Source organism: Hydractinia symbiolongicarpus, chromosome 4, assembly GCF_029227915.1.
Source record: "Hydractinia symbiolongicarpus strain clone_291-10 chromosome 4, HSymV2.1, whole genome shotgun sequence".
Taxonomy (NCBI): domain Eukaryota; kingdom Metazoa; phylum Cnidaria; class Hydrozoa; order Anthoathecata; family Hydractiniidae; genus Hydractinia; species Hydractinia symbiolongicarpus.
Window position 1 is genome coordinate 17,440,572 of NC_079878.1, and position 26,613 is coordinate 17,467,184.

The 26,613-nt window shown below is 34.5% G+C and overlaps 2 protein-coding genes across 2 annotated transcripts; both read right to left on the reverse strand.

Moving 5' to 3' along the window:
- Nucleotides 1-792: 792 nt before the first annotated feature.
- Nucleotides 793-3,069, reverse strand: LOC130641613 (uncharacterized). Its single transcript, XM_057448488.1, has 2 exons — nucleotides 2,850-3,069; nucleotides 793-2,673 (listed from the first exon to the last, which is right to left on the reverse strand). Exon 2 carries the CDS (start codon nucleotides 2,630-2,632, stop codon nucleotides 2,078-2,080), a length of 555 nt encoding a protein of 184 aa, XP_057304471.1. The 5' UTR covers nucleotides 2,633-2,673; nucleotides 2,850-3,069; the 3' UTR covers nucleotides 793-2,077.
- A 1,767-nt stretch (nucleotides 3,070-4,836) lies between these two features.
- LOC130641612 (ATP-dependent DNA helicase PIF5-like) lies at nucleotides 4,837-8,948 on the reverse strand. Its single transcript, XM_057448486.1, has 4 exons — nucleotides 6,053-8,948; nucleotides 5,833-5,938; nucleotides 5,521-5,605; nucleotides 4,837-5,444 (listed from the first exon to the last, which is right to left on the reverse strand). The coding sequence occupies exon 1, from the start codon at nucleotides 8,563-8,565 to the stop codon at nucleotides 7,027-7,029; it is 1,539 nt and encodes a 512-aa protein (XP_057304469.1). The 5' UTR covers nucleotides 8,566-8,948; the 3' UTR covers nucleotides 4,837-5,444; nucleotides 5,521-5,605; nucleotides 5,833-5,938; nucleotides 6,053-7,026.
- Nucleotides 8,949-26,613: the final 17,665 nt, after the last annotated feature.

Consider the following 26,613-nt stretch of genomic DNA (forward strand, 5'->3'; position numbering starts at 1 on the left):
CCAAAAATTAAAACTGCTTTATTTTCGACAAAAATTTGCACAGTTAATAAAAAAAGTATGCTGAAAATGATGGTCACAGCAAAATTTTGATTTTTTGTCAACTAAATGCCGTTTAAGACCATAAACGTTTCAATCGCAAGACTTACCATGAATGTTAGGCTGTATTTTTTGTTAGCAATTTATTTTAAAATGTGAGTTTATTATGACACGTTTCGTTTTGTTTGCGTTTGTTGTAAGATATAATGTCACTTGTGTGCTTTATCTTCAGAGGTTCATGCACCAAACCTCCTCAAATGTTTAGCACAATAACACAACGAATTAGCTGGTTTTCATAAATATTTTGGTAGCGAGCGGAAATTCTTAGAGCCCCCAGGGCTTCTTGTTTAAACATAAAATGGTAGCTTGGAAATAATATACTGAAGTAAAATGGTAGCTTGCAAATAATATAAAGTTAATAAAAGAGAAATACAAATACACGAACGATCAAAATTTGAAATTTGGTATGACCAGATTTGACACTGTTCTATGAAGTCGCTACGCACTATTTTTTAATAGAACATACAATGGTAGTGTTCTGCCCAATCTTGGAACGCACCCCGTCTTAAGACTGGCCAGGCCAATCCTCTGACAGTGACAAATGGGTGACCAGTCTTAAGACTGGACTGCCCAATTTATGGACGTACATGCCCAATCTTAGAACAATTGTGGAAGACAAACAGAACAATAAATTTTAGAATTTACCTCTTAATAGGAACTTTAAATTGAAACTTTTCTTGGAAAATCAAAAGGCTGACAATTTATATATACCATGTATTTTATGTATAAAAAATTAAAACTACTCAACCATATTAGCATAGTCTAATAAGGTTTTTCTTCTATAGACTATGATATTAGCTAGCTGGCTACAGCTCGCTAGCTAGTTAAACATCTCATCCGATGAAATTAACAGCTAGCTAACTAATAATATGGTTGAATACAATTTTTCTGATTCTTCATAAATATAAACATTTTATTTTTAAAATTTAGCCACTACTACAAGCTGTATATAAATGCTAAATGTATAACACGTGCTCTACCAGCTACCTAGCTAGCTATGATTTTCACTCTACTGTGTCCAAAATTTGGCCAGGTCAATTCAACAGTACCCAAAATATGTTTTAATGTGCCTGAGAATGTTCGTTGGGACTTGCAGCTTGCCCCGGTTAAGAACAGGGCAGAAAATACATAATCAGGGCAACATAATCAGGCCGGGCCAGTTTATATACGACAGTCTAATATTATTTCTCACTTATTATAGAACGAACATAATCGGGAAAGGCCGGCTTATGTATGACAGTTAAATATTATTCGAGACTTATAAAACAAATACAATCGGGGCTGACTGCTTTATATCATTCGTCATCACTTCTGACAAGCAAATAGCCCTGGTGGCAAAGTTGTTGTTGTTCTTAAATGAAACGAAATTTTGGGATTCGCCAAAATAATTTCTGCAAAAAGAATAATTTAGGTTCCGTGAAATTTAGTTACTTTAAAGTATATAGTTGAAATGTATTTACAAGAGTAGTTTATACTAAGAATTACGTCCACACTTTTTTCTTTCACCATGTCTAGTTTTTAGGGGTGTGCTATCTTCCAGAGAATGTTTAATTTACAAAGTTTGAAGAAAATCCCAGCCATTTATATTAGCGTTCATAATCAAGCGGGTTATGAACGCTGATAACCAGGGGGAAAAAACATATTCGGACCATGCATACATAATCCGGCTGTCCCGGTTGTGAACAGGCCGTTTTCGCAATCTGGGCAGAACATACATCCCTTCTTTAAAATCTAAAAAGCGCCAAGTATGGGCCTAACATGGTCTTTTGCCCAATCTTGTGACACCCTGCCCAGTCTTTAAACTGGCCGGCCAGTCTTAAGACTGGGCAATTTTATGTCTAAAGATTGGGCAGCGTCCTAAGATTGGGCAGAACAGTAGGTTACAAATAATATACCAAAGTAACTATAAAAATAACAAAAATTGAAAATGTGTTCGTTCTTGGGTAGTTTTTTTCAACACCCTGTCAACATATGGAAAAGTTTACAAAAAACAAATACAGATATCATGTCTGTCAATTATGAAGGATGTCTCGGAATCTTTTAAAAGAGCAATTGTCAAAGCTTCCTCGTTATTTCCAGCAAGCTTGTACTTTAGCGCATACTCGAAGAGCTGTGGTTGGAATATTGTAATTTCCTCCTTATTATCCTGGGTAGTGACCTTAGCTATGCGGTTCACCTTCAGTTGCGAAGAACGTGAAATAACACCGCATACGCACTTTACAAATTCGCAGTCGGGAGTAAGGTGATTAACGTCCTTACCACACTTGTGACATTTGAGTTGTCGGTTGACAATCGCAACATCAGCAAGAGGAAACTTTGCTTGGCGATATAACTTTGGCGCAGGTTTCAAAATGAATTTTTTTGTTGTTACTTCGAATATTGTTTCCGGACCCGTAGCGAGCACCTTGTCATCATCATGTAATACACGAACGATTGCATTGGAAATTTTGTATGGTCCAGTTTTGACACTATCTATGAAGTCATTCCATAAGGTCAATAGAATTACATCGGATTCGTCGAATAAGTACACTTCCATCTTCCGTAAAGATCCTTCTCTGAAGTTTGTTTCGTAGCAATCTATATACCAATAATAATACGCTGAAAATGGATTTTCAAGTGGGGGAGAAGGAGAAGAGGTTGTGTTCTTAATTGATACAATTTTCATGCAACTTTGTGTGGGTGTGGTCTTCACTTGTTCAGTTGTCGAGCAGGCAAAATGAGGCACAGCTTACTCGCATGTAAATTTAATTTACCTTTTTTGTCAATGTATCCTATGACAGTAACTTCTTGCCGATCATACGAATTCAACTTGATGTCTTTAATTTTAAGTTTTGGTGAAATAGATTTCGAAAGCTTGCAGTGAGGAAAAGATGCTTTTTCAAGAACTTGAATTTTCGTTCCTCTGCTTATTTGAATGTCGGTTGCAGCATTATTTTTGAAATTTGCTTTCCTTTTGAAATTCTGCAACTTAATCGAAAATCACCGACCAACCGATTGTTGAGCTTCATCTAACGTCGACTTTACATCTTTATTGTACACCACTGAATCATACGTGCTGGAGACTGTCTGCAACTTTAGATTAAAGTACTTGACTTTGCCATTTCTGCTTTTCTTAATTGGTGACACCGCATGAACGTAAGCTGTCAAGCTCTCATCTAATTTGAAATTTAAAATGAAATTTTACTAAAAGTGGTAGCTGGCTAGAACTTTGCAAAATGTTCCTTGAAAAAAGAGAAAACAGTGACAAGGTTTTTCTTATTTGTAAAAAAGAGAAACTTCTATTCATTCACCATTATTCATGTAGATAAAATTTAATAAAATATATAAGTGAACTTGTATGAATAGAACTGTATCAAAATGAGAAATCTTCTCGTGTTTATTTTTTGTAGAAAAAATTTCTGTCAAAATTTCTTGTGAAACAAGAACTTTATACCAATCAATATTGTACCTTTTGGGACATTGAGAGAGAAAAGGGAAAAAGACAATAAAATACTGAACATTCGAGGTTAAAACGTTATAGCCATAGCAGGGAAAAGTGATGTATCCTTCGAAAAAGCAGTGACCAAAAGCAAAAATATCTCACCTTTTTTATAAGATTCCCCCCACCATTGTTTATTGAACTACCTTGACCTAAAAATGAAATTTAAAATTTATTAAATCCAAGCAGAAGGAATTAACCTTAAAAAATCAAATCAAAAATCATATCGGCAACTGACTGATAAAAAAGACTACCTTTTCTTTGAGCCATTTTCGCACTTCACTTCTGTAGAACATGTGCGTGCGTGAAGCTTTTAAAAAACCCAACACAATTAGAAAAACACCAACCAATCAAATTCAAGAACCTTTCAACCAGGATGCATTTCGGCAAAATAAAGAATGAAACGTGGCAGCTGGAAAAATTCGGAACTACTTGCTAAAGGTGGAATTCCACTAGGCGAAATATTCGCCTAGTGGAATTCGTGCGAACAGCCACAATTCAACTTTATACTACTTTTCACTATCAAAACAAATATAGTGTTGAATATACCTCCTTGAATACAAATTGACTACGAACACAAGGAGGAGCTCACGTGATAAAAACAAACGACCCAGGGAATAGAAACTGTGTTTTTTGCCTGTAAATGGAAAATTCCTCGTCAGAAAGAAATTTATCTCACAGTAGGTTTTCTAAATTTTATGCTAATTAGATTGATGAAGGGTATAGAAAATGAGGAAACTGTAATAACTAAAAAAACTGTTTTTTGCTGATCAGGAAATTGTACGAAAACTTGTTTTCTAAACTCTTTTTTTCTCGATACTATGTAGAAGCAATGTATATGTAGAAAGACAAGTGAGGGGTACAGGAACTTTCAAACATGTCTAGTTAGGAGAATGACGCACCTTATATTAGAGTTGATCCGTGGTTGAACTGACTAGGGTGATCTGCGCCTTCTTAGACCGGTGTCAGAGCTGTTTTGTTTACGTTGCAAATAACGCACTAAGTAGTGAGAAATGTAAAACATTTGCCATTTTTCTGCCGAGAAAATTCTTTGAAATGCGTTACACGCGAAAATTTATTCCCGCGAAATTATCAAAAGACGTCACCTGCGAAAGTTTATTCCCACGTTTGCGGGCAAAAGACTTTCATATTCTTAGGTTTTTCCTGTAATTATTCACACTTGTTAATATAAAATCGTTTAGGTTCTCTCGCAATTGGCAAAGCAATTTGCAAGGGGCAATCAGTTACTCAAAACGACCCAGTTCAAATGAAGTGTATGTATACTATATATTCACAAATGTAAAACAAAGTCAATGGTCTCCACGGGTCGATTTTTTAATTCCGGAAGCATCATCTTTATCTTCTACTGAACATTTCGTGAAAGAAGTTGTTGTGTTTTTTTCGAGCTGAGATTAGGGATGAAATAGTATTACGACCTATCAATCGTATCGAAGTTCGTACTTCTTCTATGCGTTGCGAACGAACATTACGAGCTATCAGTTGTACAGAAATTCGCACTTATATACGTTGCGAATGAACATTACGAGCTATCAGTTGTATCGAAGTTCGCAACTCTATACGTTGCGAATGAACATTACGAGCTATCAGTTGTATCGAAATGCCACTTCTATACGTTGTGAAGGAACATTACGAGTTATTAGTTTTATCGAAATTCGCACTTGTTTACGTTGCGAATGAACATTACGAGCTATCAGTTGTATCGAAATTCTCACTTCTATACGTTGCGAATGAACATTACGAGCTATCAGTTGTATCGAAATTCGCACTTCTATACGTTGCGAATGAACATTACGAGCTATCAGTTGTATCGAAATGTATCGAAATTCGTACTTCTAGGCGATTGCTCCATCTAAAAACGATTGAAGTTTGCACGTTATTCAGAAACCATAACAAAGTTATAAACGATATCTGCAAAAATTTCTTACCAACAATGTTCTTTTTGAATTTCGTATTCGTTCCAAATCAATACGTAGTAATGCATTTTGTCAGCTACATTGATGCTCCAAAAAGCTATAAAGAGAGACAAATCGTGGAACGAATCACATTGCAGTACTTCCATAAATTTCGAGTGTGATAGCCTACTTATAGAACAACCGCATATGAATCAAAAATAGACATCGTTTATCTTGCGTGTTTGCGTCTCAAGAGCCCAATTTTTAGATTTCTTATATCCTTGAAAGTGATACATTTTTTAAAAGTAAGGAGTTCCGAAAAATGAAACACGAAATTAAACTTACTGTCTGTTCATTCCCAATTGAATTGAAGAGTTTCGTATGAAGTTCTGGTTCGTGGACTTAGTTTGATTTCTTGATGTCACTATTTTTTGCGTGATAATGTTCATTTCTGAAAAAATGAGATGAGATAGAAGAGTTATAACAGTATGTACTTTACTTTCCGCGCTTTCACCCGATTATTGACGTTTTGACGTGTGTATAAAGTGAAAAGAATACCACTCACCAGATATTCATCACCCTTAATTAACACTTCTAAACAACAGAGTCGATGCATTTCTCGATTAGTCTCTTTGACATTCCACAGCCTTTAACAATACCAACATATATTCCTAGTGCCTATAAAAAATTTTACATTCTTATTGCAGACTGACTGAAAAATCGATTCATTTACTTTTTCTCAGTACAAAGTCACGTACTATACAGATATAGTCATAAATAAAATTACAAAGCTATAGCATGTACAAAGAAAAATATACAATGAATATATACAAACATTAAACCTGGAAAAATTGAAAAAATATAAAACATATCATCATTGCCTAACGATGAAAATATATTCGATTTTAGTTGGACGATGGATGGGCTAAGTTTTACTTCTGCTGAGATGAAACTGAGATAAAGGCAACAATGTTTATGTGGTGGGCAACCAGGCTTTAAAGCTTCTTTGCTATACTAAAGCTGACAGCATCATGATCAAAAAAGTGTACACATTTTACAAAACATTTCACATCATATGATAACACAACACTGTTCTTTATATAAACATGATCAAGAGTGGCTCCAGCTAAATGGGTAGGTTCGGTAAAAATTTGAGTGAAATCATACATAACATCTGATAATCTTTGTGGTTGAGCCTGTGCATTGATATTGAAATCTCCAAGAATGAAATGTACACTGGTATTTTGAACTGCGCGAGATAGGGCATCATAAAAACGTTCTAAGGCATCATTACATTTTCGATAGATAACCAATGCATTAAAAGTCTCAGCTGAAAATGATGTCTTAGTAAACGAAAACATTGTAACACCTTGACCAAACTGATGATTTTGTACATGTATGCTTCTTCTGAAAAAAAGTGAAATGCTTTGAAACTTGTCAGTGTTACAATTATGAAGTGGACTGAAATTCACCAAATAATTATCGATACTTTCAGTATCTTGGCCAGGATTTAATTGTGTTTCTGTTAGGCATATTATATCATACAATGTAAGCATCGAAAGATATGTCAACAGCATGCCGAGAAAACGATCTTGTGTTCAACAGTGCTATAGTCAATACATCATGTGATGGGGCAGAAAATTTTTGAATCTGCTGAAAAACACACTCATTTCGTAGTCTATCATACTCTAACGTAGCACGAGAATTGCATTTGATAGCAGACCTAGAAAATTTTCCTGTCAAACACATACCATTCAAAGATGTAACTCTGCTAAGTGCAACATACATCTGGCCATTATTAAATGAACGCTGCTTCTCCAAATCAAAGCTAATAACAACTTTATCCAGTGTTAAACCTTTAACTTTGTGTACAGTGCATGCCCAGGATAGCATTAGTGGGAACTGAGTACGTTTGATTACAGGTGATGTATCTTTGCTGGTTTTCAGTTTGATATTTGCTTCTGCTCTCTCGATTGGTACCCATCTATTTGAACAATTGCTTTTAAATATGGCCTCCTTGCCTGCCTTGGGGTCATCAAATAACACGTATATCTTCGAAACTTTGTTTGCATTGTCTGCTTTTACATGCTTGACAGTACCTATTTGGCCATTGATCAGTCTGTCAGCAATATCAATATTGACTGTAAGCATTACTCTTGCACCAACTTTGATTTTTAATTCAGTAGCAAGACCCCCGGTTTCACTTTGATTGCGATTCAATGCTTTTTCAATAATGCCTTTCGCAACATTTTTTGGAAGTTGATCAATGGATTGTATAGTAAAACAGAATGCATCAACAGACTCTAGCATAATATTGTTGTGTACTTTGGCAGGAGCATTTTCTGCAAAGATATGGAGTGCATTTGCAGGATAATCAGAATCATTTGGAGAAACTACTCTATTCTTCAATAATTCCTCGTCTTTTTTATCAAGTTTGCCAATTCTCACATTATTTAATAAATCTATTAATACATTATCACCTTTTTGTCTCATTACCTCTGTAAGCTCAGCAAATTCGAAAAGCTTCCATAGATGCACCAAGTTGAGCCAGTCACTTTTATAATCAGCATACACAGGTCGTTGTTGAACAGGTGGCAGTTGATATAAATCACCACATGCTATCACTGTAATGCCGGCAAATGGAATCTCATCACGACATGCAAATATTTCAATTAAACGTAGATGAATATAAAATAACTGCAAGTTTGATACCATAGAAATTTCATCAACAATAATGGCCTTCAGCTCACTAAGTTTGTTCCGTAAAGTACTCCTCCTTTTGTCATTTAAACGTGGCAAATTCTTTCCAAAATGACCAACAGGTATTCCAAAAGCTGTATGAATAGTAGTACCATTGATATTAATTGCAGCAACACCAGTAGGAGCCACAAGAAAAACTTTGGGTTTGTTCAGGTTCTTAGATTTATATGAAAGTACCTTGGACATTGCTTGATATATGGTTTTAATTAGATGTGACTTTCCGCAGCCACCAGCGCCAGTCAAAAAAATATACAATGGTGTAACTTCTACTTTTCTTATTGCCGATAAGATTTTTTTTATACCTGCAAGCCCAGTCATATACTAAATCGAACAATTGTCTTTGTTTGTAATTCAAGGATGAAATCATGGGATTCAATTCTGCATCGCTCAGGAATTCTGAACTATTTGTTGAAACATTGATTTCACTGTCAAAAAGTACTGCATCTGCAACAACATTTTCATCATCCACAATCTCATCTATTGTTTCAATCATTTCATCTTGAACTTCATCATTTTCATGAGCAGTAAAAGCATCTTGATTTGTAAGCAAGTCTGTACGCAAGTTTGATAAGGCAGTGTCAATTAGATCACTAAATGGCTCAAATGTTTGCTTATGTTCATTTATGATTGATAATACACCAGGTTCGTTGAGTTTTTCAACATAACTACCAGAAGCAGATTTCAAGTCACATTCATTTCGAAATGGATAGTATAACATAGCAAATGATGTGCATATAACTCAGGGTATTTATGTTTATTTGGTGTATATAATCGTAACAGTTGTTTAACTTTACGACACTTCAATTTTTCATTGGATGATATTAATGGCAATATTGCAGGGAACCAATTTGTTATATGGTTCCTTTCTATGTTGTCATCACGTAATACAGTTGGCTGGCTATCATTTTCATCATCAAACCTTCCAGCAAGGTAATAATTTGCAAGAAATTGTGCGTAGCAAAATTTGAACAAGAATGGCATATTTTCCTTTTGCAAATGTTGGGTTGGGTCTATCGACATACCGATCTAGCATATTTCTTTTAAATATGTCAGTACTATCTTCAGGAAGTTCATCAATTTCATGTTTACTGCGACACATTCTATAGCGCTTTTCTGGGAGGTTGGTGTTGGCAAATACAACTTTTGGAAATGTTTTCCTGAGCCAAAGTTCTGGCATTATTAAATATACAGCTTCTTGAACAGAACATTCCCTTTTTGTAGTGAAAACCTTTGCAATCAATTTCATTTGCTCAGTATAGGATTTATTTGAATTGAAAGCTTCTTTCACTGCTTGTTTCATGGCCTGAGAAGTCTCATCTTCACATTTTGAGAAATATGCACACATATATGTCACAGCCTTGTAGTGGTTGAAGACAGGTTGAATATCAATATTTGCTTCCCATGCTAGAAGACCTTCATCAAAGTAATTATTTATGAAACACAAATCAGGCGGCCTCTTCAAATAAAGTTGAAAGTCGTTATCATTAAAAATACTCAAAGCATTATAATATTCACTTTCTGGAATATCAAGTTCATCTAATATTTCTGATATTGTTGGAGTAATCTCGAAATTCTCTTGATTGGGATTCAAAATATTTTTCTTTTTTGGATTCAACTTTGTGTCAATATAGTCTTTAACCTTATTTAATATGACTTCCTTATTCTTCAAAATTTCACTACGTTCATCTGGATCTATATCTTTTGACAGTGGCAAAGCAACAATAGTCCTTTCGGAAAAAAAACGACCAAAATGATACCGACATGTTTCATTTGTATACTTTCAACAAGATTTAGAATGAGAGTGCACCTGATAAGTTGTTACTAAGTCAAATAATTCACGTTCATGTTCACGATCTGGTACATATGCTTTAATAATTGCATCTACGAATTGTATGTATTTATCAATATTGTTTTCGGTCAAAACAGGAGCATTCAACACCCACAAAAAAGGAATGAATATGAGGACTTCCACGAATCTGAAACTCTACACGAATTGCACAGTATTTAACCTTACCAAGAGGTCCATCAACTACAATTTCCTTAAAAAAAAAGCTCAACACGATACTGAAAATGCCTGGCAAGTAGAACAGGATTCATCTTTCAGGCCTATCAATAAGAAAATAACACCAGAGCTATAAATCGCTCCCCCAAGGGTACAATAATTTAAACTGGGCGAGCAATTAGAATAAATAAAATAAGATTATAAACCCATATTTTATCACAAAGTCTGTTTTCTTTATGTTGTGTTATCTTTTTTATGTATTTTAGTTCTTTTTTACTGTAAATAATAAGAAAGATAACATTGATTTCTATGTGAGATGAATTAATGTTGCTCAGCAGGAAAACTTTTTTTAAAATTGGGGGAGCAATTAATGGCTCAGCTAGTTTCTCATTTCTCAGAATTGGGCGAGCCTTTGCGTGAGCTAGAGCAATTGCTCTCCCCTTATTTCAAAGTATGTTAGGTTGATTATTTCCTCATCAGTCAGATTCTCACTATTCAATTTTGCTATGATAGAAATCAATTCATTCCATCTTAAATCGGCACAGCTCAATGTCATAAAAAATGTTGGGAGACCGAGTTGCTTAACCATTGCTAGAACTTCCGAGAGAAATCGCTTCCAATATGCTGGGGTACCTTTGATAGGACTCATAAATTGAAAACCTTTATCTTCAGCAATACAAGACTGCACTGTTTCAGAGAAATTTTTGGACAACATACCAGCTGTGAGAGAATCTGTCTTAACCTTTTTCACAGCAATATTGATTTGACTACTCATATTGAGTTGTTGCAGAGTGGACAACACATAAAAAATGTAATCAGAGTTTGAGGCAAATTTTTGTTTATAATTCAACAGCCACTGATTAAAATACTTTGTTGGACTAAGCTTGATATCACGTTCCACTTTGTAGCCAAACTTACCAGTTGGGAAAAGATAAGGATGAGCTAATTCCTCACAAAATTGATCATTCATCATTGAAAATGGTATTTCACCTTCTCCTTTTGCTATGCTAATATCCTCAGCTTGTGGTACATTTGACAACATCATACTTTCATTTGCATTAAACCTATGAGCATTTAGTGGATTTTCAACTTCTTCAAGTTCATGATCATTGCTTTCTGAAGTACATTCTGTTTCTACAGGGTCACGTAAATCTACCAGTGAAGACGGAATCAAGCTTTCATCAATGGTTATATCAGAATACAATGGGTTGTTCTGTTTCAAGTAAAGCAAAGCCAATTTCACAGACTGTGGGTTGACAGCTTCAAAATATACATGTCCACAAAATGAAAGTTTACGCTTCAATTTAATCATAACTATACCGTTACTGTCAGCTTCATGTGGAAGTGTACTAACAATAGTTTGACAATTAATAGGGACATTGCAAATAGTTCCTTTTAGCTTGGGAGATTGACCTTTCGGCATAATTGTTATCTTTTTGAACAATATTCGTCTAGCAATAATGGTCTTTTCCAACCTATTAAGTGTTTCTAATTCATCAGGAGAATCAAACATGTCTAACTTGTTACAAACAGCCTGTGCAGGAATTTCAGATTTCAGCAACTTCTTATGGCAAGTCAAACAAATATAAGCACTCCCATCACTGCTTGAAACATAACATACAAGGTCAGTTGTGTCAATTTTGTAATTATCATTATAAAAGACAACTACAGATTTTCTATAAAGACAACGATTGCATACAATACATTTAAATACTGGTCCTTCTTTTATAGCCTTTTTAAAATTTTCAATTCTTTTCAACGTGCGCATTTCCTGAGATTTTTGTATTTGATAGAAATCACAATTTCGCTTTAACTTTTTCAGATGTTCAGGACTACCTATTTTGCTTTGATATTTATCTCGTTGTGAATCTCGCTTCTGTTTCAATTTGGCTTTGTGCTCTTGGGTGCCCATTTCGCTTTGATATTTATCTCGTTGCTGTTTCAACATGGCATCATGCTCTTGGGTGCCTATTTTATTTTGATATTTAACTCGCTTTTTCTTCAACATAGATGCATAACTTGGGGATGTTCTATCAAAAGCACTTTCAGAGAGCTCAATACATTTACGCTTTCGTAGATTTCCACGAAACCTTTCGAGAAAAATCTTTACCTCTTTCACCACATTTCCGTTAATCAAGATTTGCACATACTGGATATCACATTGGGTATTTCTGAAATCATTGGAATTATCTCTATAAAAGTCACTTATAAACTTATGTACCTGACAAAAACTTTTAAACTTCAAAAGAACTGAAAAACCGTTTTGGCAGCATTGGCCTTCTTGATCTCTACTATGAGGATCAAATAGATAAATGAAATTTTTATCCCATATAATCGCTGAGCTATAACCACATGTACTGAAAATTAATCCATTACCGATTGTGCATGGAGGCATTATCATGAGCTTCAAAAGAATCATCATCACTTAACAACACTGAAAATCTGGCAAGGTAGGTGATATCAACATTGACACTTGCAATCTCTAATACTGAAGGTAACTCTTGGAACTCTATTGGCCGATTCAACCCTAACTTTTTGAAATTAGTATTTCCATATTCTAAAATGCTGTCCAAGTCAAATCCCTTCCAAATTGAAATTTTTTTTATGGTTGACCAACAAATAGCTGATAGGGAATTGCACATACACTGTACACCAGCAGTTTCACCAAACCAATTACCAATTCACCAATTAAATGAACCAATAACAGACTTGATGAAAAAAGTATGTCCTGGATTAGTTTCCACATCTCCACAGCAAAGCAATAGCAATTTTGATGCACATATCAACAAATTGCAGTAACAATCTACTATCAGGAAACAAAACAAAAAAATATTTCAAATAAAAATACAATGAATGATCAAAAATTCTCAAGTAAATTTCAAATAAGAAGTTCCTATTACAGTTGTCATGCTGGGAAGCACTTCATGGAAGGATCCATTTAGTCTGTGAATATGTCGTATCCGACATTGTCGTATTCTTCCAACGACATCCGACACACAACGTTAAGCAATTTATCAACGTCGTAATGTTGTTAACACATAATACTGCCTAGTATACATACTAGTGCCTAGCATAATATCTTTGTAATATACAGTAATACAGTGTAGTACATAGTAATATCCCGTATTTTACACTGTATTACTTTGTAGTATATTCAGAAATACACTGTAATACCTTGTAGTATTCAGTAATATACTGTAATACTTTGTAGTATTCGGTAATATACTGTAATACCTTGTAGTATTCAGTAATACACTGTAATACCTTGTAGTATTCGGTAATACACTGTAATACCTTGTAGTATTCAGTAATACACTGTAATACCTTGTAGTATTCGGTAATATACTGTAATGCCTTGTAGTATTCAGTAATATACTGTAATACTTTGTAGTATTCGGTAATATACTGTAATACCTTGTAGTATTCGGTAATATACTGTAATGCCTTGTAGTATTCGGTAATACACTGTAATACCTTGTAGTATTCGGTAATATACTGTAATGCCTTGTAGTATTCAGTAATATACTGTAATACTTTGTAGTATTCGGTAATATACTGTAATACCTTGTAGTATTCGTTAATATACTGTAATGCCTTGTAGTATTTAGTAACACACTGTAATACCTTGTAGTATTCAGTAATACACTGTAATACCTTGTAGTATTCGGTAATATACTGTAATGCCTTGTAGTATTCAGTAATACACTGTAATACCTTGTAGTATTCGGTAATACACTGTAATACCTTGTAGTATTCAGTAATACACTGTAATACCTTGTAGTATTCAGTAATACACTGTAATACTTTGTAGTATTCAGTAATACACTGTAATACCTTGTAGTATTCGGTAATACACTGTAATACCTTGTAGTATTCAGTAATACACTGTAGTACTTAGTAATATACTGTAATATTGTGTAGTATACAGTAATACACTGTAATACCTTGTAGTATATAGTAATACACTGTAATACTTTGTAGTATTCGGTAATATACTGTAATACCTTGTAGTATTCGGTAACACACTGTAATACCTTGTAGTATTCAGTAATACACTGTAATACCTTGTAGTATTCGGTAATACACTGTAATACCTTGTAGTATTCAGTAATACACTGTAATACCTTGTAGTATTCGGTTATACACTGTAATACCTTGTAGTACACTGTAATACCTTGTAATATTCGGTAGTATACTGTAATACTTTGTAGTATTCAGTAATACACTGTAATACCTTGTAGTATTCAGTAATACACTGTAATACCTTGTAGTATTCGGTAATACACTGTAATACCTTGTATTACACTGTAATACCTTGTTATATTCGGTAGTATACTGTAATACCTTGTAATATTCGGTAGTATACTGTAATACTTTGTAGTATTTAGTAATACACTGTAATACTTAGTAATATACTGTAATACCTTGTAGTATTCGGTAATACACTGTAATACTTTGTAGTATTCAGTAATACACTGTAGTACTTAGTAATATACTGTAATATTTTGTAGTATTCAGTAATACACTGTAATACCTTGTAGTATTCGGTAATACACTGTAGTACTTGTAACATCTAACTGTAATATTTTGTAGTATTTGGTAATACACTGTAATACTTAGTAATATACTGTAATACATGTAATAGATCTTTGACGGTTGCGCAAAGCATTCTGGGTATTTTTTCTTCCCAGCGTGGGCTGGTTCACATATCACATGGAACGTTGGCTGCAGATACAGATATAGATACAGATACAGATAATCTTTTCTGGGAATGAAAGTTTACAAAAATTGAACTGAATAAATACAAGGAAGTATTAACAAACTATCACAACCAGCAGGGGACCTCTCAAAACAGCCCGAAGGCCAGTTAAAAGATGCGAGTAGGACCCTATGCAAAAAAATTTGTACAAACTTCAATACTGCAAGAGCTCTGATTGCTCATGAGCAAAAAGTAAAAGTAAAAGCCACTGCTGAATATACAATTTGCTTCTGCGTAACATGCGAAAAGACATTTGAATCAGACGATGCGCCGACTTGGAATGTTTGGAAGGGTAAGTCGGTTTAAAATATATGAAACAAATACCCTTATTTGGTTGGTTCGTTTCTTATGTAATTTCGAATGTTTTTTTTTCCTTCGAAATTCGAACTGTATATTCTAATTTAAGTAGTTGTGGAGGGAAATTTGTCATTGGTATTCTATCATGTGCAAAATTTGATTATTGCTAAGACTAGAATAGAATCCAGGTAATAAAATGGCTACTGACTGGTTTTGATCCTGCCCTGTAAAATACAAAGCCATTTGTCAGACCTTGGAGCATGTGCAATAACTTTGACCTCCAGGAGGAGAAAATCCCTCTGACAACTACAACAAAAAAGCTTAAAAAATGTTCCTTTAAAACAAAACTTTGGCTGCGAGAAAGAGTAAAGCTAAGTCTGTAACCTTAAATTTTGATAAAGTTGGATTTAAAAGCAATCCAGTGCAATTCCCTAGAGACAAAATTAGGGGCCTTCAAAAAATTTTTTGGTCCCCGTTAGCGGGATATCGCCGCTAAGATTTGGACCCCCTCCCCCCTCTTTTAGCAGATTTCTGTCCGTGAAATACATACATTTGGATAAATCTTAGAAGGCTCAGGGGCGTGTTTTGTAGATAAAAGTTATCGGAATTGATGACATGAGACATGCTCGCGAACGAAGAATTTTCAGGCCACAAACAAATTTTTGAAATTTCTCAATCGTTCGCGGATTCTTTTTTCAAACTTGAACCCCCCTCCCTCCCTTAGCGCCAATATCCCGCTAACAGGGCCCCAAAAAATTTTTGAAGGCCCCTTAGGGCTCAATTAGGAAACTCTGATTGTATTTCGGCCACAAGAACACAAATATTGCCCTCAACTGTTACTGACACAACTTCAGCTGCCATTCTCCTTTCGGTTTTGCTGTAATGGCAATGTTGATGCTTTGCGCACTTTTTTCCCTTTATTCCGCCTACCCATCCTGTGCCCAAAAGGGACGTGGAAATAATTAAGAAGTGCTAGTATGTTAACTTTGACCTGCTTCTTCTCCTATGCTTAATGCTCTTTTAGCCTTGTGTATTTCGATGGATGATATAGGTGAGTATGACCTGAATGTAAAAACAGTGGCAGTGGTCACAATGTCTCCCTTATAAGAATGACCACAAATAAGTCACACATAAGGGTTAAGTCCTGGTGTGTTGTCTTTTTTCTGCATCTTTGCAAGGAAATGATTACATGCAACACTTTGTAACTTAGTTTGCCAATCAATATAAGTTTTTTTGCTGTCTACGCATTTGACCAACTCCATTGCTTGCACATGGCTAGTGATCCAGCACGTTGGTTAATGCATAGATGACCTTTTACAGTACATGCATAGTGCCTCATTGCTTCCTTCAACATCATCCTCGCAATCCCTCTTCATCTCGCGTCCAGGACCATGAACTGTTTTTTTTCGTTTCGAGAAAGGGCATTTTGCGTTCACCTCTCCAAATCGGTTGAACAAAGGTTTGTAAATTAGTTGAAGTGGGATGTAATAACTAAAACAGGTAACTACCAGTCTCCACAGAACCAGCAGTCCCTGTAGAACGACCAGAAAACCAACAGCGAACCAGCAGTATCATCACAGAACCACCAATGAATAAATAGTTCCAATATTAAACTTCCACACCAAAGTGAGCGCAACGAAGCTAATTAAATACATAACAGTCGAAGACCCTACTTTCCACTGGCTATTTCGTGTCCCTCGTACACAAACTAACGGTCCTCGTGCAGGTGAATTTTAAAAATGACTCTCAAAGTGTTATAAACTTCATTCTGCGTAAAAAAAATAATCACAATACAAGAAGTCGATCTTTTGTTATTCATTTCATAAAAATTCACGATTTGAATCAGCAAGAAAAGTGTTGTTTTGCTGGAGGTAACATATGTATTTTAGACGCTCGTTAAAAAAAGATGGTCGTCGTATTACCGAGTTCTATGTTCTAGCTATTGTTGTTATCATGGTAATCATTAGCATTCCTGATTGAAATTACTGAAAAAGATTGAAATGTTGGTTTGTTATTTATTGCGTTGAAGAGTAAATTGCAAGGAAACAGAATGAGTCTTGATTTTTTAATCCCAGAACGGTATAATTTGGATAATATTTCACTAATATAGTGTATACTGTGAATAGATCTGTATTCTTTATTATGGCATAAAGCCATACATCTAAACCTAAAAGATATAATGAACATAATGACAATCTTGCCACTACATTCTCTCTCAATAAAACAAAATCATAAAGTATGTTCAAGAAAAGAAACTGCAAGACGCAGGAACACAATGTAAGAATGCTTTTAAAGTGTCATTTGGCATACTGTTATATTTGTTTTAATTAACCAAAACTTAACGGTATTTCAACTGTTCTCTACCGGATAGTATACGTAGCAGGTTTTCAGCTGAAGCAGTGCCTTTCGTAAGACAGTCAGCAATCTGATCACTTGATTTTGTAAGAATGAGTTCCCCCATTTCTCCTTTTTCGACCATCTCACGAAGTGCACAAATATCAATATACAATCGTTTATCTTCTATGACGTTGGTATTTTTGACTGCTTCCGCAAGTGATTTATTTTCTGATATACAGATAATTGGTATATCAACTGAAAAAATCTCTTTAATTAGGGATCTGATCAACATAGCATGTTCCGCACCTTCTAAGAGAGCCATGGTTTCCGCACCCATGGCGCTTTTAACAGCCCATTTTAACTTGTGAGATCTCCAAATAATTGGCGGAATTTTGCTTTCATCATGCAGTAGCAGAACAAATCCACCTTGTGAGCCGCCATTAATTAAATTTCCATGTGATGCATCACTGAAAAGTATGAGCAATGATGCTTTAACATCTCCAGTGTTTGAAATAACAATCTTTACTTCAGTTTGCTGCAGATGTTTCAGCTGCTTGTTAGCTCTACGAGCATCAGCAACTGTTCCATGTCTTATGCGAGTGCTTAAATCACAGGCAACGTAAGCAGCATCAGGTCTAGTTTGTTTTGCTGCCCATTGAATTTGACGTGCTTTATATTTTGTAAGTGGAATTGTAGACGTACTATTGGTCAAATTAATTGGTGAAATGTTACTAATGTAATTATGCTGATGAATAATTACTGCACCACACTCTTGTTCAATTTCTAATCCCAAAAAGTTAAACGACTTTGAATTCTCTTTACTAAGTGAGAATGTCTTACGTAAATGTGCAATGATAGTGTCATGAAACAAATCACTTCCAACGAAGAAGCAATCGTCAACATGACAGCAAATTACACCTTTAAGAGTTTCTTTTCTCCAGAAAAATAATGCATTGTCATAAATGCTTCTTGTAGCTGCAACTTTATCGAATTCGTTAGATAATGTCTCATACCAAGCGCGTGAAGCGTCGCACAAGCCATAAACAGGTGTTTTTAGTTTGCACAACTTGTCTGTGTTAGCTTCTGGTGGTGGAAGAAGATGTACGACTCTATCAATCTTGGCACCTTGAAGAAACCCAGCTTTAATATCAAGACTGTAAAATTTTCCATTCATGGGTTGCACCAATATTACACACAAGACGAAAGTTCTCCTTGTTTACAGTTGGCGAGTCTGTTCGTATACCAATAGTGTCCTCCTCAAAACCTTGTGCCACTAATCGTGCTTTAATTTCTGTTTTACCATCATGACTTTTCTCAGATATCGCCCAGTGGGTTGTGGTTATGTCTTGCCCTTTGTCTTCAACTTCATCATAAACATTGTAATCACGCCATTTAGTTAATTCTTTATGTTGAGCTTCACTAACATCACATGACGTTTCTACATTATATACTGACTCTGTGTTTACCTTTTCCCAATCCAAAATGTTTTCAAAGTCAATTGATTTCATGGCTTTGGTTTTAACATCTTTGACATTCAACCAATTCTTATATGCTCCAACTCCAGATTTTCCTACTTTACCAGCACGACTAACAACCATAAATTCAGCAAGTTTATTAGTATCAGGATCAATAAACCTAACCCTCTCCCTGACTTTTAGAAGGGTCACTGTCAATGACTGTTCATTGCGAGGTGTGTTAGAAACTTCTTGCTCAATGCTTGATTGATGTGTTGTTTCAACCTGAGCATGGGAAATAGCAGGGATCTCATTTGTATTTACGGCATGATCACTAGGAATGTCATCAAGTACAACTTCTGACGATGTGTTGATATCAAAATCGTTTACGCTTTCAAGCAACCCATTCGCTACGCTGTTTGAAATTTCATCAAAGCAATCTTCTTCTTTGGTTGTAGTTTTCTTCACTTGAGGGTTTCCACTTGTGCTTTCTTGACAACTACGGTGTCCCTTCACTGATTGCAAGTGACACTCGAACGTAAGTTCCTCCATGTTTAACAAGGACCTGTTTTCCATCAATGCCAAGGACTACACCAGGTCCTCTCCACTCTTTCTCTCCACGTCGCTTATAGTATACCAATTCACCATTATAAAAATTTTTGCTGGTAGATGTCCGTGTTTGATGACTGAGTGCTGTTTTAAGATTCACTTTCAATGAATGCTTTGCGAGCAACATGCAGGGCATTCAGATGATTCGCAATTAATTGACTGGGTGTAACTGTTCGAAGAACAGGAGGCTTGGCTGTAAGCACAGATGGGAGATTTGGATTGCGTCCAAATACAATGCAACGCATTCTTGGCACAATTGGCCCATGTAAGTGCATTTTCAACAGAACAACTAGTGTTGTCAACAATTTTCATAATCATATTTTCCAGGATGAAATTATGATGCTCACATACACCATTTGACCATGGAGCTTCTGCTGCTGTTGTATACACTCTTGTGTTTAACAGTTCTGCTACATCTCTTAAAGGGGAACTCCAGTAAAAATCACTTTTTTCTTTTTTGCTATATACGTACTCAGAAAGTAGTTACACATCTTTCGTAGCGATCAAGTTTCTATTCTTTGTTTTTCAAAAAAGAAGCTTTTTTTATGGAAGGACATGCCGAATATTTTCAGGGGGTAAATGTACTCATTTTCTTCAATCTTTGTAATGTTTAAGTCTGCATGTGATGCTGATAATGCAGCTTCTAAAACAGCTTTGTCAAAACAACTACTTATAAGTCAGTAGCTTCTGCAACGCATTTATGACCTACCATAATCATAAGAATGATTTTTATTTGTACAATATTAATACTCATGTTTTACCAACTTATCACGACCCGAACATTATTCGATCTTTCGATCACGCATTTGAATGGTCCTCCATCATGGTGAAAATTTCAACGTTTCATAAAATTTGTTTGCATTTGTGTGCAAAAAAGCACGTGCGGATGAAAAATATTGCTGAATTGTGAAATAAAAATAAAGTGGCTTGTAAAGTAAGAAAGTTTTTTTACTGAAACAAATGATAAAGTTTTTGTGATGAAAAGAATGTTAAAAAAAAGCCAATTAAATATATTTTCTATTTCTTTAAAAAATATTTTGCTCAGAACGTTATTTTGAGTTAGTAGAAGACACCTCATCACTTTGCATCATTATTAATTTCTCCCTTGTGAGACACAAGAGGTTCGAAGTCGTGTGGCTGTAGCTTTGTAAAGTCTTTTTCATGAAGAGATTATCCTATTCTATGTTTATCCTAATTATCCTATTCTATGTTTTCTAAGTTAAAATCTTCGTCATTACTACAAGACGTTTTATCAACGAACAATGTAAACACTAAGTAAACAAACTTTTAGAAGGTGTGCTGCTGAGCTCACGGACTGTCTGCACGATGTGACGTATGCCTATTTATTCGGACCTAGTCCTCTCAACTTTGCGCAACCTTGCAAATTTATTTAAAATTGAAGATGTTTACAGACCCCATTAAGGTATAAATAAAGATTTTTAACGATTGTAAAAGGTTTATTCTGACATATTTATGTATTGTCTTCTTAAAATAACATTTTTTTCAAATATTTTTTTTCACTGGAGAGCCCCTTTAAGAGCTCATTGTTAAACTCCCCTCCGTTGTCTGAAAAAATCGAGTTTGGTGTGCCAAAAATAGCAACCCAGTGCTTGAGAATTGTGTCTACGATAATTTCCTTATTCTTGGATTTGATAATTGTTGATGCACTGTATCTACAGAACACATCAATCATATGAAGTATGGTTAACTTTTTATGATTAACTGTCAGGAATTTTAGGTCCATGGCAAGGCATTCATTGACATCTGAGGCCATTGGTAGTGAGACAATTGGCCCTTGATCGAGCCTTCATATATCTACTGCATGTGTCACAAGAGTTTGTAACATTGTCAATTTGCTGAAATAACTCTTTATCTTCAACATTTTCATCTTGGAGAAGAGTTTTCAGTTTGCTGCTGTCTATGGGATGTCCAAACTGTTTGTGAAGCTTTGTAGCTTTTTTGCATTTTTCTTAAGGTGATTTTACAGTGAGATCGTTGACTATGAATATAACTCTGGTGGCATTTACACCCGGAGATGTTTTGTTAACAGCAACTTGCTTAGGTGTAAGAGGTATACAGTAATGGCCATTTGACGTGTGTTGTAAAGGAATGTCTCTTCCAAACATAGTGACTTTATCATTAACAAAATCAAGTTGGCTATTAGCTGCTTTCAGACTCTTTTTTTGATAACAATAATGGTAATTCACAATCGACAACATCAGTAAGAATATGGGCTTGCATTCCAGCCATATTAACAGGGATGTTAACTTTTTTAACTGAGGGGAAGCTTCCACCTGGCCCAAATTTAAAGGACTTGTTACTCTTACTTTCAGCTAAAGCTGTCCCTTCTGGCATAGTGTCTATGTAACAGTCAAGCCAATTTTTACCACAAACTGTCGATGAACATCCTGAGTTTAGTAAAGCACAATTCAAAGACTCAGACACAACTTGCTCCATAAAGCATTGTTCCACACCCTTTGCGAAAAACTGCACATGTACTTTATCCTGCCCTTTGCTTCCTTTATTCTTATCAGGACAGTCATTCATGAAATGCATTATAGATTTGCAATGGTGACATTGCAATGGATGTCCATCAGGACCATTAGGGTTGTACTGGCTTCTTTTAGCACTGAAATATTTACCACCTCTGCCACGTCCACGAGTGTTCCAATTGTTAAAACGTCGTCTGTCAAACTTTTGACCATATAATACTTCTTGCTCAACACCAATATCATTACTGTCTCTACTACTTTCACTTTGAGCACATTGATCATAAATGGCTTTTATCTGTTTTTTCATAGAGTCGTATGTGAGGGAAGGAACTGTAGCACGTGTTAGTTCACGTGTAGCTTTCGGTACATGTGCATTTTTTAGTAGTTGATATGCAAGAACTGCAGTTGGTAACTCAATTTTAAAACTCTTAAGTTTTTGATTCAGCTGTTCAAATTCATTTACATAATCACCAATCGACATTGTCTTGGAACGGTGAAAGGTCTCAAATTTTTCGTAAGCATTGAACATTGCTTGATCTTCAGTAATGTCATATAGTTCTTTTATTTTATTAACAAGTTTATTTAAACCATCTTCTTCATTCAATTCTTCTTTCGTTAAGGCTGACGTACTTCTGAATTTAAACTCAAATAAACAACTGGTCCTTGTTTCTTCTTTGGAAGTTCTGTAACTACTTCCCATAAAATCCCCATCTTCAGAAAATTGGGGCAATCCATACTTTTGTGCCATCATGATTGTTCCAGTTGCCATCTTCTTAACTAGCCTCTGCTACCAGAATGTGAATAGATCTTTATTCTTAATTATGGCATAAAGCCGTACATATAAACCTAAAAGATATAATGAACATAATGACATATACTACTAATTTATTCTCAATATTCCCAGAAATAAGGGGCGGGATAGTAAATTCTACCGAAATTTTGCAGTTTTTTTTTTTTTTTTTTTTTTTATAAGGCATGGAGCATTTACAGCGATCGCTATTCTGATGATTCCGTCAACTATTGTTTTTTCTCATCAACATTTTCTGGTGGTTCTCAACCAAGACTACTCGTTCTGTCATAGTACTGCCGGTTCGCTGCTGGTTCTCTGGTTGTTCTACGGAGACTGGTGGTTCGCTGCTTGTTCTGTGGTGGTTCTGCGGAGACTAGTCGTTACCTGTTTTAGTTATTACGGAAGTGGGAGCATTGTCCATATTTTTACAACATTTGTATCTGAGGAATAAAAAAAGGGCATGGCATGATTTACATAACTTAGGCATAGCCAAGGATCATTGGACCTTGTTTAATGAAATAGGTATTCAAAAGTATAGATTTCATTGCAATTACAGTGGGACCACTTATCACAATAATTGCTTAAAATTGCATGTCTGTTGTTTTTAACTGGTTTTCCACACACACTACAGGGAAACTGTATCATTTACACTTTAAACAGAAAAAGTAACAAATAATAAATCGACAAAAAATCGAAAGTAAAAGCGATCACAGAAAATGAGAAAAAAAGAGAAGATAAAAAACATCTACTTACAAGAATTACTCCTGGCACCATTTTAAACTGGAGTTATTACGATAGCAGAGAAGCAGTGATGGGGCTGTTAAGATTGTACCCTTGGAACATCTTATTTAACTGGGATTTATTAAAGATCAAAACTAAAGAGGCGTCTAGGGCCTCAATCTTGACAGTCCCACCAGTGAATCAGAACTAGAGATAAGACTGTCACCGTATAACATATGCACATTGTACCAGGAATTCCATGAAAAAAACAACACGAATGAACCCATATTTGTTAATTTGCGCATGCAATTTTTTATTTTTTATTATTCACTTATGGAGTGTTTTAAAAGTGTTAATATATTAACGAAACACATTGCTTTGTCGTTAGAAGTAACCTATAGCAAATATATACTGCAGGAATACATGACAAAGGGAGGGCTATGTCATACCATGTTGTATTCACTGCGATCATCTACTATTTTGTTTGCTATGTCCATCCGCCCCTCCACATGGCCGCAGACTATATTTTTACGGCAAGTGATATTTTCTCCGTAACGATTGTGTTTTTTACTAAAAGACATTTTTTTTAAACTTCAGTTCCATTTCGATCTTTTGCTCCATACAATTCTTTTTTTGTACGCAGCGTGTCCAAAGATGTTTTAAAAAAGATGATATTTCCAATTACTTTTAATTTTTTTTTATAATTTTTTAGAATTTGTGCATACAATGTTTACAAAATCAAGATTTTTAATTTTAAAAATGTTACCACAAGATTTTTAGTTGTGTAAATTCTCAGTGATCTGCTGTTATAAGACCAAAAAGTAACTTTTTGAGGAAAATTATGATTATTGGTATAATTTTCATATAAAAATTGATTCTTCCAGGATACAATTTCTGGCAACAATAAATTTTTAACTGTTAAACGTCATAATACGTAATAAAGCCATGCTATTAATAGTATACATTAACTCTGGAAATTTGCTATTAAAAAGTTTAAATTGATATGTTTTTTTCGGTAATCTGTTGAATAATAATTTTATAAAAAAAAAATATTTTTTTGAGAAAAACGTTAGTTTTTAAAATCTGATGTGGTGAAAAGTAGGCCAGAGTTGATTTTTTATATAAACAGAATACTTTTTTTAAATATATTTTCTATCAACATGAAAGGTAGCTAATTCCATACTGAATACATGTTCTAAAAGAGCTAGTGCATTTGCATTTATTGTTGAAAAAAGAGGCAGTGTATGGCATCTTTTCAAAGATATCTGAGTTAAGCATATAATTAACTTTTTGTAGCCTGAGCTAGATTGAATTTTGTTAACGAATTATTTAATCTTATTTTTTAAAGCAAGAAGAATAGTGTTGTGTGCTCACTTAGTAGTAAGAATGCTTTGTCTTAAAAAGTTGTTTTTTACATTTATGATACATTTATCTTTGTTAACATGCTTTATTAAATAAAATACCAGTTATGCCAATTGAAATACAATTGCTCAGAAGATATTTTTTGTCTTGTATGAAAGAAATTTGTGAATACTTTAAGGCAAGAAATTCTATTGTTTTTTGCTCACGTGATCAGTATTGAGAAATCTTTAATGTTAGATGTGGTCATGCTGGCTTTATGTTTATTGGTTGATTTTAATTCGGTTTTGCACTGGAAAATTATTAAATAAGAAACTCAATTTTAATATCTCGAAGAAAACTTAGTTAACTAGGCTAGAAACGTCTGAAATCTGGACAATCCTTGTTAAGTTGAGACAGTGTAGAGATATTGCTAACTTAATACCATAATTATTCAAATAAGTAGTCAAATTTTTATTCAGTATATTGACTTTCAGGAGGGTCACATTATATGTACAGGTAATATTGCCAGTTGAAATACCCCTCTCTCTTCAGTGAGCTAATTTCCTACCTTTTTTTATTATTGACTTGTGTTGAAAAATTGAACAAGCAACGCCAAATTTCGAAAAATTTTATGACCCATTTCAATTTATTACCACCCCTCATATTAATAATTAATAGCTTTTTCTGCTATGGAACTTATTATGCCAATAATTCAAACAAGCTTCACAGAGTAATTTATTTATTTATCATAAAAATTTACACTTTAGTAATAAGTTACTGCTATAATTGCGTGTTCTGATAAAGAAACCGACAAAGACATACGTATATATAACAAAAAATCATGTAAAATATACATTGTGACTGAAACAAATAACATAGAAAAACAAAAAATTGAATAACACTTTAGTCTGTAAACTAAACTCATTTCTCCCTTTTTGATATTTTTCAATAAGAGAAGCGTACAAAAAAATTATAGGGCAATAGCGAAAGCAGGGAAGAAAGACAGGTATTCTTTCTAATACCACTCTTGAAAGACTCAAAGATAGGAGTGTTTAAGTAGACGAATCAAAGGTCAAACATACACCGAGAAACAAAATTATTAAAATATCAAAATAATAAAAATTATTTGCAATTAAAATGACTCATGACTCTATTCCTAAAATCTGCGACTGAACCTGTTACCGTATCTCTATGGGCAGTGTATTGAAAATTTTTACATCCGTTATAGAAAAGAAGCCAGATTATTTTGCGAGCTTAAGTTTCACTTTAGGAATAAATAACACTATAGAGTTTTGACAAGTGTTTTGACAATGGATTATAACTCTCTAGATCTTTACAAATATTACAACCTAAACATTTCTTTACAAATCCAAAAACATAGTTCAATCCAAATCCAGTAAGGTATTTCCAAAATCAAAAATTTCTCTCTGAAGTAAAGTATAATCCAAGTTTAAAATCCAATGCCAATATGTTTATAATGCACAAAGTAGCTACACAATTTTAAATATCTAAATATAAAATGAAGTTACCTTTAACCAAGCATTAATTACTAATTACAGCCTTAT

Bases quoted from the DNA above. Each gene is read 5' to 3' on its own strand.
- LOC130641612 (XM_057448486.1), bottom strand. From the start codon at position 8,565: ATGACTGGGCTTGCAGGTATAAAAAAAATCTTATCGGCAATAAGAAAA.
- LOC130641613 (XM_057448488.1), bottom strand. From the start codon at position 2,632: ATGGAAGTGTACTTATTCGACGAATCCGATGTAATTCTATTGACCTTA.